This window comes from Berghia stephanieae, chromosome 2 (assembly GCF_034508935.2).
Source record: "Berghia stephanieae isolate SIO BIC M18660-M18661 chromosome 2, UCSD_Bste_1.3, whole genome shotgun sequence".
Lineage (NCBI taxonomy): Eukaryota > Metazoa > Mollusca > Gastropoda > Nudibranchia > Aeolidiidae > Berghia > Berghia stephanieae.
In genome coordinates, this window is record NC_088361.1 from 53,077,704 (window position 1) to 53,097,703 (window position 20,000).

At 35.5% G+C, this 20,000-nt stretch overlaps 1 protein-coding gene across 8 annotated transcripts in view; it reads right to left on the minus strand.

Annotated features, from left to right (window-relative positions):
• Positions 1-20,000, minus strand: part of LOC144965154 (sodium/potassium/calcium exchanger 5-like) — a 155,187-nt gene that overhangs the window by 46,124 nt on the left and 89,063 nt on the right. For all 8 annotated transcript variants that reach the window (XR_013643975.1, XR_013643974.1, XM_078900186.1 and 5 more), the window contains one exon: positions 18,392-18,948. Coding sequence is in view for 6 of the 8 variants with exons in the window: in XM_078900186.1 (XP_078756312.1) it covers positions 18,392-18,779 (388 nt within the window). In the remaining 2 variants the exon portion in view is untranslated. The remainder of the gene's footprint in view (positions 1-18,391; positions 18,949-20,000) is intronic.

The following is a 20,000-nucleotide window of genomic DNA, read 5'->3' on the forward strand; positions in this document are numbered from 1 at the left end:
AGAATGACGGGTTACAATTATGACTCCTTAACAAGATATTTACCGTACTCTGGAAAAAAAATCTCGTATTTTAAAATTTGGCCAGAAAACTCGTCCTTCAAATATCGATCTATTTAAATGACCCTCATATTGGCTCTCAAACCTGGGACATAATGAAGACTTCGCGAAGTTCCAGGTTTGATAGTCTTTTTACCAAGATGAGGGTTAATTGAACCGATCAATAGTTAAAGGACGAGTTTTCTGGCTATATTTGATAAATAGGTACATGTTTTTCAGGGGTTTTTTTTCCCATACGGCAATAAACTGGTTAATAATGCTGCCAACATTTCTTCTTGTAATGCATATGTCACCCTTTGTGAAAAATCTTGCAATGTCTAAATGACCTCATACAACCACGCAGTGGATGGACAAAAATTATGATAGAGATTATGTATTGATTATTTTAAGGTCTGTTATCCCATTTTCATTTGCTGATGAAATATTTGCTCTCAAAATGTCATAGATAATTGGGACATATAGAATTGCAAGGTTCTTTTAAGTGCAAGTATTAATCCAAAAACAGACCTAGAACGAGATAGATATATATTTAGATGATAGTATAATTGAGTGATGAATGGATGGTTTAATAAATAGATAGATATAAAGATAAACGATAGATAGATAGATAGATAGATAGATGGTTGAATAAATAAAAAGATAAATAAATGGATAGATGTGGATGGATAGATTAACTTAAGTCAAAGAAGAGGTCGGATTATAGAGCTAGAGAAATAGTAATGATGAACACACAAACAATCAGTCACACACCACACACACACACACACACACACACAGAAAGAAATAGATAGATAGATAGATAGATAGAAAGATAGATAGATAGATATAGATAGATAGATAGATAGATAGATAGAGATGAGAGAGAGAGAAAGAGAGAGAGAGAGAGAAGAGAGGGAGAGGGAGATGGTAAGGAGTGTGAGATGATAATGAGTAAGCACCAACCACGCAAGATATCACATTATTCAACAGGTCATTCTCTCACCAAATAATAGTTCGTGTAGGTAGTTTTGTAATTAGATTTAGCTTCAGGTATAAACACTGTAATCGCAGAAAGAGAGAGAGAGAGAGGGAGAGAGAGAGAGAGAGAGAGAGAGAAGAGAGAGGGAGAAGAGAATAGAAAGAAGAGAGAGAGAAGAAAGAGAGAGAATAGAGAGACAGGGAGAAAGAGAAAGAGACAGAGTGAAAGAAGAGAGAGAGAAGAGGGAGAGAAGAGACAGACGGGGAAATGAGAGAGATAGCGAGAAAGAAGAGAGAGGGAGAAGTGAGAAAGAGAGAGAGAGAGAGAGAGAGAGAGAGAGAGAGAGAGAGAGAGAGAGCAATTTATCTCTGCTTGAAGTTCAAAAACGAGTATGGAACAATTAAAGACAAATGCTTTGTCACGTCGCTTCTAAAGGGAAAATCGGAAACGTCCCCAATGTTTGTATTTGTTTCAAAAGAAACACTGAATCAACTGAATCCTTATAATTTCAACATTGGCGTTTATTTATTAGTTTAAAATGAAAATGTATGAACTATGACACAACATAATAGATAACATTAACAGTAACAGTAACAGTCACGTTCGAAAAGGTCATATGTTTTCGTAAATGGATGTGATTTCTAGTCTCCAGAGTGATGTGAATATACTAGATAATAGATAAAAATAGACAGACAAAAATAACCTTCATTTCTCCCATGAGGAAAATTGTCATCATGATCTATGTCAAGGAACAGAAACGAAATATCTCACACGTTACCCATACTCTGACAATACAACTTTAATCGTTTTAGCTAAGACACATTTACTCAATCCTAGAGACTTTTGCTACTTTTCAAAATTGGAAAAAAATGTATTAAAAATGAGCATGTACATAGCTTTATTCAACTACCATTAACGTGCAAAACCTAAAAACATTAGCTTTGATAGTACGCTTATAATTTGTCTCAGAAAAATGTAATAAATAGGCATGGGGTAAAAGTAACCCGGGTAAACTATTGATATGGTCGGTTGAGTGAATTAAATGTCGAATGACTACAAGGACCCAACTAGTCAATAGTATTCGAACCTACGTGTTTAAAACAGTCTCAGGTGTGAGACATTTTTGGGTAGCTGGATATTATTTTAATCCATTGATTTTTAAGTAAAATATTTCTAGCAAAATATGAATAACTGTGTTATATCAACCCACGGTAGATGAGTCCATCCGAGTCCATTAGACCTACCGTGGAATCGGAGAGTATGTCATACTTTCATTTCCGACCGCTCCAAGCAACCATTTTACCCAAACACTTCACGGCAAGGAGAGAATTGGAACAAAAAACAACGACTCCACTCAAAATAGAACATTGTCAGCGTGAGTGTGAGTCGAATTCTAAAACAATTTAATTGTCCGGACCTCCTACCGTCTCGGCCGCAATGTAAAAACACCAGATGAACGTATTATTGGATGATCTTATTTTATATCTTGTTTAATCGAGCTCCCAGGGCAATGACGCTGTGCCTTCACAACTCGGCCATCTTCCATTTGTGATATAAAAATTTCCATAAATTTAAGACTTAAAAGAATAATATGGTTTATGACTATCTTAAAAGGTGGAGATCATTTCAATCGATCGACCAATCTAAAAAGTAATCATTTTACCATCAAAAGGCGAGAAGGCGATTTCTCAGTGAACGTTTGTATTGTTTTAATCTCTTCGTGACCGAATAATTATTTTAACCAACCTTAGACATTTCCTCTTTTTAGGGATATTTCATTTATTCTTTCTCATTTTTCCAACTTCACTTAAGTTATAGTTTTCACATTGGTTATATTTTTGGGATGTTACACGATTTGTGTAACCTTTGGTGACTCACCGCTTCAATCTGGTATTAATGCTATGCGTTTAGGTAAAATCCTCACAACACCCGCCAGTCGGATATAACGTACCAACTCATAAAATAGTGTGTAACCTTTAATGTTTATAATCTGATTGATATAATTTAGTGAGAACTAATCATAAAAAATGGCTATCTAAAAACAATGACAAAAATCTGAGTGACGTCAACTTCGTTCCTTCTATAACATCGGAGTGATCAAGCGAAGATAATTGAGTTTAAAACTAAATTGATCAGAATTAGGAAATTTAAGTTTCTCGAAGTTTACAATACAAAATTAAATCTCCTCAATGAAGGCAATTATTTAAACAAGCCTTTTGTAAGTCAAAATTTTAAATATCAAGTTTAGGAATTAGATCTACCCCGACATAATACAGTTTTTATTGTTGTTATTGTTGGCTGAAGAAGGGTTTTGAGCCCGAAATGTTCCATGTTTGGAAACTAGTTCTATTTTGAAGTGTTGTTTTCATTTTTATTCTTTTTTATTACTTAATAAATTCCAAAGCTTCTAGCAGCTTAGTATCACTCAGAGTTCCTTTTACTCTGTTCCCTCCTTCGGGCTATTGACGTCATTTCGCTTCATAGTGGAATTGAGGATATACGTTTTAAACAAAAACGGATTTATGATGGTAATATAAGATATAAACGAACACTGGTGAAACATAAATATTTACAAGGATGTATGGGGATGTATTTACATCCACTTCGTTTGTATCAGGGGATTTAAATACAATCTTCCATCAGAGAGATTGAGATTCAACTCATAATTTAATCTTTTTTTCTATTCTTGTGTCTATTCCTGAATTATTCATTTAAGATCTTGCATATCATTATAGTTTATTACTTATCTCAAGCTCAACTAACTTATAGTATATAATGTAGAGATGTACTTATAATAGATGATGGTCTTCTAGAAGGAATAGCATTGGGAGTCAAACTTGTTAAGTACAGCCAATATTAAAGTTTTGCATAATTTCAGGATTGTAAATCATTTCCTCCCAGATTATGATAAATTCTGGAACAAATCAATATGGGTGAATTCATCTTATCTGTCCAATCGGAAGAATACGTCTGTCAAGAGAAATTATTTGATATAGGTCATGGCTGATCTCATTTTATTGTATCTGTCCAATCGGAAGAAAAGGTTTTTATACAAAATTTGGTCTCTTTCAGTCGTCTGCTTAGGGAATGATTTGACATTATATTCGTTTCTATAATTTTATATAAGTATACGGTATCTAAATTATCAATACTTTCCACCTTGCATTTAAACATTAATGAACCGATATTCCATACATTAAACATATGTCAACATTATATTAGAGTTCTGTTGGTCCACTGACTATTTATCACTCACTTTACTCGTGGTGTTCACCTCATTATAGTTTTAGAATTTCATATTTAGTTTTACGAGGCCCACTATTTCCCAACTCTTCTTTCCCTCAAGTAATGTTAAATATTAGTAGTCTAGATTGATCCATGGCGTGAGATAAGCAGCATAATGATATCTCTCGTTGTGTGTCTCCCCCCCCCCCCTCTCTCTCTCTCTCTCTCTCTCTCTCTCTCTCTCTCACACACACTCTTCTCTCTCTCTCTCACTCACACACACACTCTCTCTCTCTCTCTCACTCACACACACACACTCTCTCTCTCTCTCTTCTCTCTCTCTCTCTCTCTCTCTCTCTCTCTCTCTCTCTATGTATTTTATAATTCATTTTACAATAGCCGTCTTTCCTGTTCTTATTCTAAACGAATACAACCTGCTTTGCGACTGTTTGATCTAGAGGCCTTGGACTCCGACATAATAAATGTCATTTGACGATCAGTCCTTCCTTTCCAACAAGCCCTAAATGTCAGACACCTCTCGGATGTCAACCTATGTAATCGATAAGCTATATATTTGTCTAAATTTGTTTTTGTTATACCGCGCGAGTTGTGTCATTATAATCGTCATAGCCGTCACCATCATCATGGTAATCATCATCTTCATCATTGTCACATCGTCGTTATCAAAATAAAAATAAAAATGATGATGGTGATGATGATGATGATGATGATGATGATGATGATGATGATGATGATGATGATGATGATGATGATGATGATGATGATGATGATGTTGATGATAATAATAATGATTTTTCTTTTTTTTTTGGTACAAAGCTGAAGTCCAATAAATTTCTATTTAAGTCAAGATAGTTGTGGTGCTTAAGTTGTTTCACTGCGATAAAAATTGCTTCTTCTTTCCTTCCACGATGTATTATGACGCTGTTATGCAGTGTTGGTGGAAACACAATATCGCTCAATGCGAATCTTGTATTTTATATCTACGGCTTTGGCCATAATTTTGTAAATGTACAGCAAAACGGTCAGACAAGCATAAAACAACACAGTAGACCTTTATTATTGAGGATATAAATAGACATGACAACATTTATCGTAGACAAACGTGACAGCCAAATGTAAAGCTGATTTGCACATGTAATATTATATCCAAAGCACGCCGGGGTCTGGGGAATCGTTGATCAACTATGTCAATGTTGCTTGTGTGTTTTACATAGTAATGGAACTGCTTGGCTAATGGGCAATAACGGGATTTGTAGTGATAATGAAAATCATAATAATCCTAATAACCAATATGACGAAAAGGATGCGATTGATAAAGATAAAACCGATGATGGAAATGATGATGATGATGATGATGATGATGATGATGATGATGATGATATGATGATGATGATGATGATAATGATGATGATGATGATGATGATGATGATGATGATGATGATGATGATGATGATGATGATGATGATGATGATGATGATGATGATGATGATGATGATGTTGATGTTCATTTTGATGATCATGATGATGATGATGAAGACACAGTGAAGAAGCTGATGATTCTTTGATCATGCTGATTCTGGTGAACAGTTAGATACCATCGGACGCATTGTGAACACGACTTTGATTTTTTCCCACAGTTTCTCTTCGAGACACCCTTCATTTTAGTGTTGAAGGAGATCGCGGTATAATATAAATATTATATGAATGCAAACATGTTCCACTGAAATTGAGAAGTCCTTTCCATTTAACTGATTGAGAGGAATTATGACAAGTAGTGTGATTTTCTTTTTAATTTGAGGTTTTACAATGGGCAATATACACTAAACGTAGTGAAAGCGCTTTACAAAGGGTCCAGCAACATGTAACATGTAGAACGAGACATGACGCCCGTTAGGCATTATTACAACTTTTTTTACGACAGCGATAATGTGAGATAATGTGAGTTACTAGCCTTTTTCAAGGACTAAACTATGCGCCGAGCGAGGCTTGAAACCAGGACATTCCGATCCGAAAGCGAGTCTCATACGACAAGAATACATAGCCGCGCTTATAAAATGGCTTCAAAAGATGGTGATTAAATCTCACAATTCTAGTTTTCAAAACTGCTAAATTTATGAAAAATTGCCTTAATCTTTAGGAGATTACAGAGAGTGCATCATATCCCCTTAAAATACAAACTGAAAGAAACAGCCGTTCTATGAGTTAGATCAAATGTGGAATTGTCATTTCTGTGACACTCGCTTTCGGATCGGAATATCCTGGGTTTGAGCCTTGCTCGTCGCATAGTTGAGTTCTTGGAAAATGCTCTTTACTCACATTCTCTCACCGTAATCAGGTGTAAATGAGTACCTAACCGTTAACAGTGTTGTCTTTGTCGGAAAAAAAATTGTAATATGGCCTAACAGGCATCATGTCTAGTTTTTCACGTTACGTGTTGCTTTTGGTCAGTGACCCTTTTTAGTGGATATTGCACTACATAAAAGCTCAAGTATTTTGTTTATTTTTTCTAATATTTACCTAACATAATCTAGGCAAATTTTCATTTTTTAAAATTCATTTACCATTTTCAGATCAAATTGTCATTTTAAATTAAATCATTATAGTATAGTGTAACGGCTGTGCAAGTGAAAACTTTTTTTCTATTTTGGGGAAATTAACTTTGATTTGTAATCACCTATTTTCACAGTGCTTGCCTACCTCATAAGCTGAAAGTATAGTTTCCCTATATTCATTGTGGAGAGAGGGGGGGGGGGTCCCAATCGCTCAGTTGGTAGAGTATTCGCTTTACACGCCTAGGTACAAAGATCGATCCCGGGTGCAGTCAAGCTATTTGTCTGATCCCTTTGTGCACACAGCAGTATTGTTAGCCAGGGCAAAATCAAACCGTTACCACCTAATCAATGTGTTATGTTTTAAATCTGACAAACAACAAATAAAGCCGAGCTCACTTTATTGATTAGCAAGTACAATAAAAAAATGTCGCATGAATTTAAATCGTGAATCACAACAACTTTTTGTATTATCCCAGACATTATCAATAGCTGTGAGTTGCGATTTTTTGTTGTCAATGCCATTCAGCTGTACGCTGGAAAAAAACGGATTAAAATTTTGGCCACAAAACTCGTGCTTATAATATCAATCGCTTAAAATGACTTTCATCTTGGTAAAAACTCTCAAACTTAGGATTTCGCCAGGTTTGAGAGTTTTTTGTGGAAGATCGGGGTCATTTTAATCGATCGATATATAAAGGACACGTTTATGGCCAAAATATGAAATATGTGTTGTTGTTCTGTTTTGTTTTTAGAGTACTGCAGCATTGCGGGACATCGTTCACATATTGTCAGATTGACATCCTATCACCGCCAATGTACAATCATTATCTGTCATCCTTTATCAATTTACCACACTCCAGAACAGAACACCCAAGCACTTGAATGCACCCGCGCTAGAGGAAGATTTCCTCGATGTCAATATTATTGACCGACTAGCTTTTTCATTTTTGTCAATCTCATTCATCTTCTCTTCCTTTATCTCTACCTCCACTTCATATCTCCATTTCCTGAACTTCCTCGTCGTCCTCATTCGCATCCTCCTATGACTCCTACTCATCCTCCTTTTCTTCTTCTTCTTCTTCTTCTTCTTCTTCTTCTTCTTCTTCTTCTTCTTCTTCTTCTTCTTCTTCTTCTTCTTCTTCATTCTTCTTCTGCTACTCCTACTCCTCCTTTCCATGTTCTCTCTACTAATATTGCTTCTCCTACATCTCCTCCGCCTCCTCCACCACCATTACTACTACGATGGAAAAATCTTTCTTTTTCTTTATCTACTCCTGTCTTTCCTCCTGTTCCTCCTCCTCCTCCTCCTCCTCCTCCTCCTCCTCCGCCTCCTCCTCTTCTTCTTTTTCTTCTTTTGCCTCTTCCTCCTCCTCCTTCTGCTCCTCGTCCTTCTCTTCCTCTTCCTCCTACTCCTCCTCCTCCTCATCCTCCTTATCTTCCTCTCCTCCTCCTCCTCCTCCCCTCCTGATCTTCCTCCTTCTCCTCTTCTTCCTCCTCCTCTTCCTCCTCCTCCTCCTCCTCCTCCTCCTTCTTCTTCTTCTTCTTCTTCTTCTTCTTCTTCTTCGTTCTCCTCCTCCTCCTCCTCCTCCTCCTCCTCCTCCTCCTCCTCCTCCTCCTCCTCCCCCTCCTCCTCCTCCATCGCCAGGCACATCATCCAAAAAAACGACGATATATATTTTTATCAGTCACCAGACGCCAATTTGTGGCATCCTCTTAGCATTGATCGTGTAGAATCTTGACGATTGTTAAGTTATTCCAAGCCTCGGACCAATTATCATCTTGTCTTATGTCAAGCAGCCTGGAGTCAGTGTGACAGAACTGTCGACGTGAAGAGGGGTTGAGGAGTGCTTCAGGGGAAAATAATAAAATCAATGGCATTATCTGCATCCGTACTCATCTTTTAATATCTTTTATTTATCTATTTATTAGATTTAAATCACTGTAGCATTTTACATTGTGCTAAATATGACATCTGCCTGCAAGCACAACGAAGGGACAGACCTGTCAGAGAATTAAAATTGAGATTTTGAACAAAGCAATTTTTATGCGTAAAATTTTTTTTAAGTTCATTTAAATCCATGGATAAGATCTACCTTTCTTTGTTGATGTCCATGACATTGTATTATCTTATTTTACTGCATTTCTTGATCTTTTTTCTTATATAGCTCAATATCCACTAAACGTGCTCAAAGCGCTTTACAAAGGGTCTCTAGCCAACAGCAACACTTAACATATAAGACTAAGCATGACTCCTGTTGGGCGATATTACAGTTTTTTCGACAGAGACAAAGGTCAGATATTCATTTTACACTTGAGTACCGTGAAAGAATGTGAGAGAAGAGCCTCTTCGAAGGACTCTATGCGCCTCATGACCACATAGCCACATATTTGTAATCGTACACTTCAAAACCGTATTATTTGGGGTTGATTTAAAAGCTAAAAGTTGAATGTTTAGAGAGAATAAAATTGATAAGAGAATAGGGTTAGGTCTATATATGTTGTTTAGGAAAGTGGATAAATATTTTTTAACCAGTTAATTAGTTAAAGTACCAAAACCTACAATCTCCATTTCGAATCAATTTGACTGTGCGGCTATGTGCTCTAGTTGTATGACAACCACTTTCGGGCCGGAATGTCTAGAATTCGAGTCCGGCGTATAGTTGAGTCCTTGGAAAAGGTAAGATCATTACTCAAATTCTCTAAACGCACTCAGGAGTAAAATGAGTACCTGGTCGTTAACAGTGCTGTCGCTGTCCGAAAACAATTGAAGGCTGGTTTTCCAAAACTCACTAAGTCGATTTTCCTCTTTTTTGAAATTTTCCATCAATGAGATAAATTGAAATGTAAATTTTATTTTAAGCATCAAATGGCACAAGAATCCCCCTAGATTTGTGTCAATCTGAAGTTTAAATATGTTAAAATAATAGATCAAAAGAGAAATTTTAGGGTAACTAATCGTCAATATCTCAAGATGGGGAAAAATAGAACTCGATTATAAAACCACAATCTTGTCAACAAATTGTCGTTGTTTTTTTTTCTTTCTATAATTATTAATTCTCACTTATCGTTGAAAACGGTATGATTTCAGGGTTCGCCAAATAGTGGTGTTTAGTACAACTGCAATTGTCTTTAATTGAAGCGTTTCGTTCATCGTGTTTTGTTGTTAAGGGGAAATCCGAAACGTGCCGGTATCTGTCGTTTCTATGTTCATTCAATATAATTTTTGCGTTTGACTTTTTTATGGAAAAATTGGGGAAATGGCGTTGGTGTTAGGGTGACGGATATTTGATGTCAATCTTGATTTTGGTGTTCGAATTTATTTGTTAGTAATGACGGTGTTGTTATGTTACGTTTGGTTTAAATAGTCCAAAGTATTTAGCACGATTTTATGGCAGGCTTCGTTGCCACGGTAACGCCTGTCATTTTAAAGTGTTATCTTCCTCATTAGTAAGGCTTTACAATAGGAATTTGTTTATTCAGTCTGAAAAACTAAAGTAAACACTGTACTATTTAGAATATAAATAACTATGAAGAAGGTTAATTATTTTTTTCTAATGTTGTTGTGCTCTATCTCTCTCTCTCTCTCTCTCTCTCTCTCTCTCTCTCTCTCTCTCTCTCTCTCTCTCTCTCTCTCTCTCTTTCTCTGTCTGTCTCTCTCTCTTTATATCTCTCTATCTCTCTATCTCTCTCTCTCTCTCTCTTCCTTTCTCTCTCTCTCTCTCTCTCTCTCTCTCTCTCTCTCTCTCTCTCTTTCTCTTTCTAAAATAGATAATTGATTTTAACTGGATTTATACGATATTTCTCCTTCTTTTCATGGCAGCCGAGGGTGCTCAATGTCCAACATTACTGAAATTGCTTGTGTAAATACGATAATCGAATATTGTAAAACGAAAGCACGACCGAGATGCCTGAATAAATAAAGCAAAATAACGATGGTAGTCGATAATATGTAACCAACAGTCTCAACTTGTATTGTGTCGAAATGACATCACTGCTGAAAAATAATTTTAAAGTTTCTTTTTAATCTTTATAATAATAATAATAATAATAATAATAATAATAATAATAATAATAATAATAATAATAATAATAATAATAATAATAATAATAATAATAATAATAATGATAATAATAATAATAATAATAATAACAGTATATGGTTTTTATGCAGCTGCGCATTGATGGACATCTGACCAAAAAAAAGAAAAACACGCGTCATTTATTAAAAATCTGACTATACTTAGCCTTTAGAAGATAAGATACGTTTTATCTCTCATTTACAGCGGAACTTAAATGGTGATTAAATTTAGTATCTATTAGCTTATATTATTGGTCTCGTCCGGGAGAACATTACAACTGAATTGAAATGTCCCTCTTCCTTCATATCGTCATTTACCTTATCAAACCATCTAGTCTTTGGGTGTCCCTTTTTCCTCTTTCCCGCCAATTGTAAGTCTAATACTTTTCTTCCCACGTACTCTCTCTCTCTCTCTCTCTCTCTCTCTCTCTCTCTCTCTCTCTCTCTCTCTCTCTCTCTCTCTCTCTCTCTCTCTCTTGTCTCTTTACATGTCCGAACCATTTTAATCCATCTTCTCTCATCTTTAATGATATCATGATACATTCTTCACTTCAGTCAACCTTCGAATTCGTTAATTTCTCACTTTATCGTTTCTTGTCCAGCCAAGTGACCATCTCAACATCCTCATTTCCGCCACCTCAACTTCTTTATCTTGTTTCTTTGTTGTTGCTGCTGTCTCTAGTCCATATAACATTGCTGGTTATTACAACAGTTGTATATATTTTCCCCTTCAGCTTTGCCAAAATTCGTTTGTTACACATAACTCTAGTTACCTTCCTCCAATTATTCCGGCCTGCCTGTATCCTCTTCTTAACCTCCATCTCATTGCCCCCATCTCCTTGTACAGTTGTTTCTAAGTATTTAATTGGTTTGTTTCTGGCACATCCTGTTCTCCTATCTTTATTGGTGGTCCTGCTCTCTGTTGTCCGATGCACAAATACTCTGTCTTCGATCTGCTTACCATTAATCCCCTCCTTTCCAACACCCGTCTCCAACCCTCAGGGTCCTTTTCCACTTCAGCTTATGTATCATTAAAAAGTACTACGTCATCCGCATACATCATGTGCCATGGTCCTCTCGCCGAATGAGTTCTGTTAGTACATCCATTACTATTGCAAACAACAGTGGGCTGAGAGCAGATCCCTGGTGTAACCCAACTCTTACATTAAATGGATCAGTTGAGCCAACAGCTGTCCTTACCACTGTTTTGTTTCCTTTGTTCATATCTTGGATTACTTTGATATATTTCTCTGTTACCCCCTTTGTTCTTAGACAACACCACATTTCTTCTCTTGGTACACTATCATATACTTTCTTCAGGTCAATGAACACACAATGTAATTCTCTTTGCTTTTCTCTATATTTCATTGCAGTCACTTTTAAAGAAAATTAGCATCCTTTGTACTTTTAACAGCAACAAATCCAAACTGTTCTTCACTTATGTCTACATCTTTTCTTATCCTCTTATCGATTACTCTTTCCCATATCTTGATTGTGTGGCTCATTAACTTGATGACCCTAAAGTTGCCACATTCTTGAACATCTCCTTTATTGAGTCCAGTGGAACCTCTAAATTTTAATTGTTCAGTTTCTAGAAATTTCCTTTGTGTCACTGGCTGAAAATCGTTCGTCTTGGATCTTTAAAAAAAAGAAACTTGTGTGTTTTTTTTCTTTGTTTGTTTGTTTTGTTGTGTTGTGTTTTGTTTGTTTTTTTGTGTTTTTTTTTGTTTGTTTTTTTTTCGATTTTTTTGGGGGGAAGGGGGGTGTCATTGTTCTCCTATTTTTCTTTCTGTATTTTTCGCGTAAAGTAGGGGAAATGCTAGTATAATTATTATTGATTATTATTATTTATTGTTGTTGTTATTATTATTATCATTATTATTATTATTGTTATTATTATTATTATTATTATTATTATTATTATTATTATTATTATTATTATTGTTATTATTATTATTTTTATCATTATTATTATTATTATTATTATTATTATTATTATTATTATTATTATTATTATTATTATTATTACTATTATTATTATTATTATTATAACTAGCATGCTTGCTTGGATAGCAAGACGTCAGACGTTAGATTCCTTAATCAAAGTGGCAAGTTTGATATGATTGTTTACACTTTTTCCCTATAACATCCGACAGCAATTTCCCTACATTTGAATTACATACCTCTCAATATCCATGCATTGTTGTCTGGCTCTAGCGATGGACACCGACAGCTAAGAGAAAAAAAATGGAAGACAAACCCATTCGTTGTGCTTTCTCCGAAAGAAGGCTTGGAGTAGGACATTGTCAGGAATCAAAGTATTCGCCATTACAACATCCGGGGCTTCCATTGACCTAGAAATTTATGTTGTTATTGGCGGTGATTTCCGTTTGTTCGTCGGCATTTTATTGTCTTAGTTAATACCTACTTCCTTTAACGTTGTCATCAAATAACTATTACCATCCCTTGTTAGGGATCATCAATTTACCGAGAATAAAAGGCCATGTCAATCCGCCATTGATTTTAACCAATGTAAACATAGCTAAATACAAATATTCTCATATCCTATTTTTAGAATGAAGGGCCCCATTATTATCATCTACCTGCTATGACATTACTCCCACTCTTCAACACTACTAAAATGGAATTATCGAACAGGAAGAAGTTGGATAAAAATATGAAGACTCAAGCAATAATAAAATATCATTATTATGATGAAATTCTCATTTTGACGGAAGACGGATGGGCAGATGAGAGATTTTGAGCTTTTAAGCAGAAGTGAAAAAGAAGAGGGTTTGAGATATTATTTATTATTCGCCCGATATGTGCGACAAATGTAGCGTCTTTTATGCATGATGATGATGGAGGATCATCTTCAGATTTAGAAATAACTTGATCTTCAGCCTTGGCTAAAATGTATTAGTAGTCGCGTGTTTCACAGTTATATCTAGTTTTTGTAAATGGGAATTTAATCAGTTTAGCGATAAATGACAGACCATATGATATTAGACCATCTATTTAATGTGAAATACGTGGAATTATGTCAAAAAGTCACTTTCTGATTGGCTGTAATAGTGAGAAAAGAAACATAATTCGGTATGAAGATGCAAGCACACATTTATTTCACGGTTTGGAAAATAAAACTTGAGCTTTATTTAGTGCAATATCCACTACACGTGCTTAAAGCGGTTTATTGGCCATAAGCAACACGTAACATGTAGCACCAAATATGACACCCGTTAGGTTATATTACAATATTTTCCCGACAGAGACAAAGCTGTTAACGGACGACAGGTACTTGTTTTACGTTTTACACATGAGCAGGTTGAGATGTGAGTAATAGCCTTTTCCAAAAACTAAATTATGTGCTATTAAAGAGCGGGACTTGAACCCAGGACCTTTCGATCCGAAGGTGAGTGTCATACTACAAGACCACATAGCTGCACAATGTATCAATGATTTCACCTAAACTTTTATCCAGTTTTTCAATTTTTATCGATAGTCCTTACTACCCCCCCCCCCCCTTCCCTCCCCACCATTTCCATTTTCTGGGTTTTTTTCTGATTTAATTGATTTTTTAGGGAATTAGCCTGTTTTTCACTTTTTATAAATTTTATCTCTCAATCATGTGTTGCGTAGCAACTTAATGAAGGAAAGTCCATGCTTTCTATGTATCCTTTATACCATATCCAATATTTATAGGTCAGGATGTCAAATACTGACATAATGATAGAGTGCAGATGGACCAATTTGCCACGAGCAGAAGTAATAGCAATAGTTGTATAACCTTACTTCCATGGTATCTCGTTTCGACATAGCAGAGCTCTGCGGTTATTTTATTGTCAAAATGGATGATAAAAACGTGAAAGTGAAATGGTTGTTATTACCTTGTGACAGACCATGACGCTGCCGAAAATAGAATTTTAGTTGCTAAATATAACAGATGACTGACTTAGATGTTACGGGAAAAAGTAGGTAACATAAACATGAACAGGAGCTCTACAACTCACTCGGCATAACAAGAACAATGATTGCCGTTTCGTATGTAAATTTTTCTTCGTTTTTCTTCGTCTTAAACTGAACATGGAACATTTGATTGAGGAACTTAAATTTATTAAAAACATTATTATTCGTACAAGTTCAGAGAATTCGGACTGGTATATAAAATCAAAATAAAGTATGAATCAAAATCTCTTATTTCTTTTCGACAAAAAAGTATTGTTAGTGTTGTTGATGAGATAATTATTATTTTATTAGCAGTAATAATGATGATAATAATGATATTATAATAATAATAAGAAGAAGAAGAAGAAGAAGAAGAAGAAGAAGAAGAAGAAGAAGAAGAAGAAGAAGAAGAAGAAGAATTATCATTATTATTATTATTATTATTATTATTATTATTATTATTATTATTATTGTTATCATCATCATTATTATTATTATTATCATCATCATCATCATCATCATCATCATCATTATTATTATTACGATTATCATTAATGTCATTATTATTATCACAATTATCACATTTTATTACTTTTATCGTTGTTGTTATCATCATTCTTAAAGAGATATATACTTCATGCCAAGGCTAATGGCTCCATGTCATTGCTTTTTTCATGCTACGACAATAAATAAATACATAAAATCAAAATGTAGGTTCCCCAAGGGCATGGAACTTCCAAAAGAAATGCATTAAGATAGAGCACAAAATATTTTCAGTGGACCAATCTCAATGACAGATTCATGCCACAATATCCCGTAATTGATCTCCAACGGATACTTGATACAAATTGCCCCTAACTGTTCACGCCCTGGAAGCACGAATGGTCAATTTGTAACTTGATTAGTGAGTCGATAGTAAGGCAAAAAGAATGGAAGAGAGGGAAAATTAACGGTGAGACGATTGATGGATATAGGGAAATAGTGTATATGAAAATGTGAAAGACAAAGCAAGAATGAGAAATCCAAGAAAATAACCATCCCGTAACCATCCTGGGGATCGAACTTCAGCTCTCCTGATTCTGGTATTTTTCTTTCTTACTTTGTGTGGCACTGTTTCAAACACACTTTTGAAGATATTCATCTTATAGCAGTGCCTGTCCCTAATTTCTCACTCAAGCGATACGATAGCTCGTTGTATTCACATTTCTTTGATTTAACAACATGGTAGCAGCTACTAGTTGTGCTCATAACTACTATGTTATGACAATCGACCCAATCAGCAAATTCCTTACCGCACTCATGCACCGTCGGAAAACCACCCGGAAGCTTCGTCACAACACGCCGTTCAGCTAGATGATCTGCGGTTTCCAACCCGGTGCCCGAATGGTCTCGGTCACCCCGGGCTCCACACGTCTATGTTTAATAGCATGGCAAACTATAAAAGTCAAACTTTTCATTACAACTATGTAGACCATTTACCATAACATGGCGTGTTTGACATCTGAGTTGGTTGTTTTATTCATGATAAGTATAATTTTTATTTGTTTATTTACACCGCCAGAAAAATATATTTTCAAATACTTTGAAGCACGATAAAGATCTAAAAAAAAAGTGTGTATGGAACAGTGGAAGATAAAGCAGATTTGGAACAATATGGAATCATCAACCTAAACCACAATCACTCCAAATACAGTGACGTAACAACATATGGTTATTGTCACAAGTGAAACATATCGACAGGGCATTTGCCGGCCATTATCACTACAGCAATTATTTAACTGGGTTGACACGCATTTACCTCCCCTAGCGAAGGATTAGATAATAATGTGAAATTGAATGTAAGCTTCAATTTAATTACAAAAACATATCAAATGAACGTTTCGGGTTTCCCCTTTATCAACAAAACAGGATGAATGAAACATCACAGGTGAATGAGATAATGTGGTGGTGGCGTAGTGGAGGCTATATCTATAGATAGCTATACGAGTCATTAATTATTGCAGTTTAATATTGTCATGTAAGATGTAAAAGGGAAATCATAGGATTTGCAGACTCTATAATTTAATTTTAAGTAAGAGGGCAATTATTTGAATGCAGGATCTGACAACGTATGTAAAACCCTCGAGTGTTGTGGAGAATTAATACATATCATTTTCTTAATTAAATTTAAAAAATACCTCCATTTAAATACCACATTACAGTTACCAGTAAGTAGATGACAAGCAAACAATACATATAAGCAACTGCAATCATGAGATTTTAAGATCAAAGACATAATATATTCCCTCAAGTGACCTCCAGTTCAATCGCCATAATGTTTCCTGACCATTTTCATTCTTTTAGTGATATATAGTTCACTGTTCATAAATGATAAAGATTAAGATAAAATAAAACTTTTTAATTAAAAAAAAGATAGAAATTATATTGTGTTGTGAGCATGGATGACTTTTACAAAGATACCACGCCAGTATCCCATAAATACACTCGAAAGAAAAACGATTATTTTGACTCCCGGCTCACTTCTCTCATTGAACGTGGCCGATTCAATGGTGTAATTGGGCACAAAAGTGTAATGTCAAAAAGTGGTTCCAATCTCATTAGAAGATTAAAACGATTCTTCCGGAGGGCTGGATACAAACCTTGAGTAACTGATCTTTTTGTTTCAAAATGATGCATCTATTTCTGGTCTAAGTAAATGCTGGTCGTCTATAAAGATCACCCATCCTTGCTCTTTTACTTTCCTTAATCCTAAGAATCTGCCTATCCACCTTACTACTACGAGTTATCCAACCTTATGATTCAATTTTAAACCTCTTCATTGTTTACTATTCACTCCGGAGGACAGGTTACACAATTCCAATGAGTTTTGAACCGGAAGACAGGATTTCTCTGTCCTATTCTTATGGAAGAATCAGGCTCGAACAGTGATGATGTTAGCTTTGATCAGTATTTCTACCACAGACGGACTTTAGGGCTCAAATGCTTCCTATAAAATAGCCTTATTCTAATTACAAAGCATTTCAGATTAACAAGTGAACCTGATTTATAAAGCGTACTGCTAGAAGCGAAAAAAGAACATTTTATAGACAAAAGAATCCTTTCTTCGTAGCCAATTATAGGGCACAACAGAACATTACCACAAAACAACGGTTTTTTAGTACAGGACGGGTTTTTAAACTTATTATGACATTGGACATCTGAACAGAACGAAAGCCAAAGAGGAAGAAGAAGAAGATTAACACTACTATTTTTGGGTTGGAATGGGGGTGGAGGGGGGGGGGGAGGAGGGATAAACACATTTACGTGCGCTCTAGTGTTTGTTAAATAAATAGGTAGATTGATAGATAGAAAGATAAATAGATGGATAGATAGATAGATAGATAGATAGATAGATAGATAGATAGATAGATAGATAGATAGATAGATAGATAGATAGACAGATAGATGGATAGATAGATAGATAGATAAATAGATAGATAGATAGATGGATAGATAGATATATTTTTATATGGAAATGACTTATAAGTACGTCAAAAACTACAGGCTACAACTTACGAATAACAGGGTTGCCAGGACTGGTAAGAGTTGAGTATGTCGCCACATCCCGCTTGTATCGTAAGGTATCCATTCGATCTACAACTTGTAGCACCACGTCATTGGCTAATCCTCGGTCACGTGATTGAATCATCTCACCACTTTTATACACACGCACACCCATGATGACAAACACACCCAACACATACATAGACGTCACTACCGCCAACCTATACACACGTCGCCGGCTCTTTGCCCTCCAAGGCGGGTAAGAGGACGCTGGGGACTCGGAGTCCCATCTGGAAGATTTTGAAGATGATGCTGATGATGAAGAAAATGAAGATGCATTGTCGCTTGAATATACTAAGGGCGGAAGTGACGTTTGAGTCAATTTCCACGTAGAAGACATTTTGAGAGTTGAGTCGCAGCACTATAATTTAATACATAATTTAGAATAATATTGATGTATATTCCAATTCAGCAGGTCGACATATAGGTAGAAGACGATCCTTGTTAAGACAGGGATGGATGGTATTGCTGTCACCGTTGTCAATCATCCAAGAACTCAAAGTTAGGACCTGAAACGATTAAATGTTGAATAATTTTACATTGTTATCGTTTTTATAAATCACCTCATCCTCAAGTTCAATAAATTATATTTATATATTTACATTATTTATCCACGATTCTTAAATATTACCATGCTCTATGCGCTTTGAGATATCCTTTTTCAAAGTTCTCCAGACGCTTCTTAGTGCATGATATATTCCCTTCAGCAGGGCATATGAACCGAATTTCGTTTCCATATTTGACAAATCGCAAATTAGGCATCTAACTTACACTATCTAGCTTTCTTGTAATTTACGTGACTGCCTATATATATCCAAGCACTTTTTCAACCTTGAGAAAAGAAGGATAGTGTATTAATAGTCACTTGTCTAAAGTGCCAGAATTTTAGCTTCTTTTTCATCGACCGTCATTCTTACCACCCTCAATATTGCTCGACTTTGTGTGGGTCAATATTTTAGTGGTACGGTGTCTCGTCTTGTCACAAATGTCAAGCGATGTTAAGCTTGGTCAGTGGTCGAATGGATGACTTAGACTGTGGAAAATTTGGTTTCAGACGTTGTGTCCTACGGTCAGGCACTTTTCACATATTAGCCCACTCGACTCATTTGTAAACGAGTACCTGGCTATAGGCAGAACGGATATTATAAAAGTGTTGCCACAAAAGGATGCCTAACATTAACATGCAACCCTTACTGTATGTATTGGAATTAAGATTCCATCCAAACTGTGGACACAGTGAGATGCGCATTCAGCATGGTATTTCTGTGAAAAATCTGTATATAAATGTTCATATTCATTATTTATAATTGAATAACTGACAAGAGACACCCTTCTGTATTGTCGTAAGTTTTCTTTTATTTATTTCAATTTATTCTGGTTTTTATTTATCAGCTCTTGTGATACTAATTCTTTAGGCTGACAACCAAAATTTGGCAAATATCCATATAATTGGGTTTACAACTATGGTCTTTCGAACCAATAGTAACTACGTTATCGGCTACGCTAAGGGCTGAATTTACTTGACACAGTAAACATGACCCCTCCTTATCCACCCTCGTAA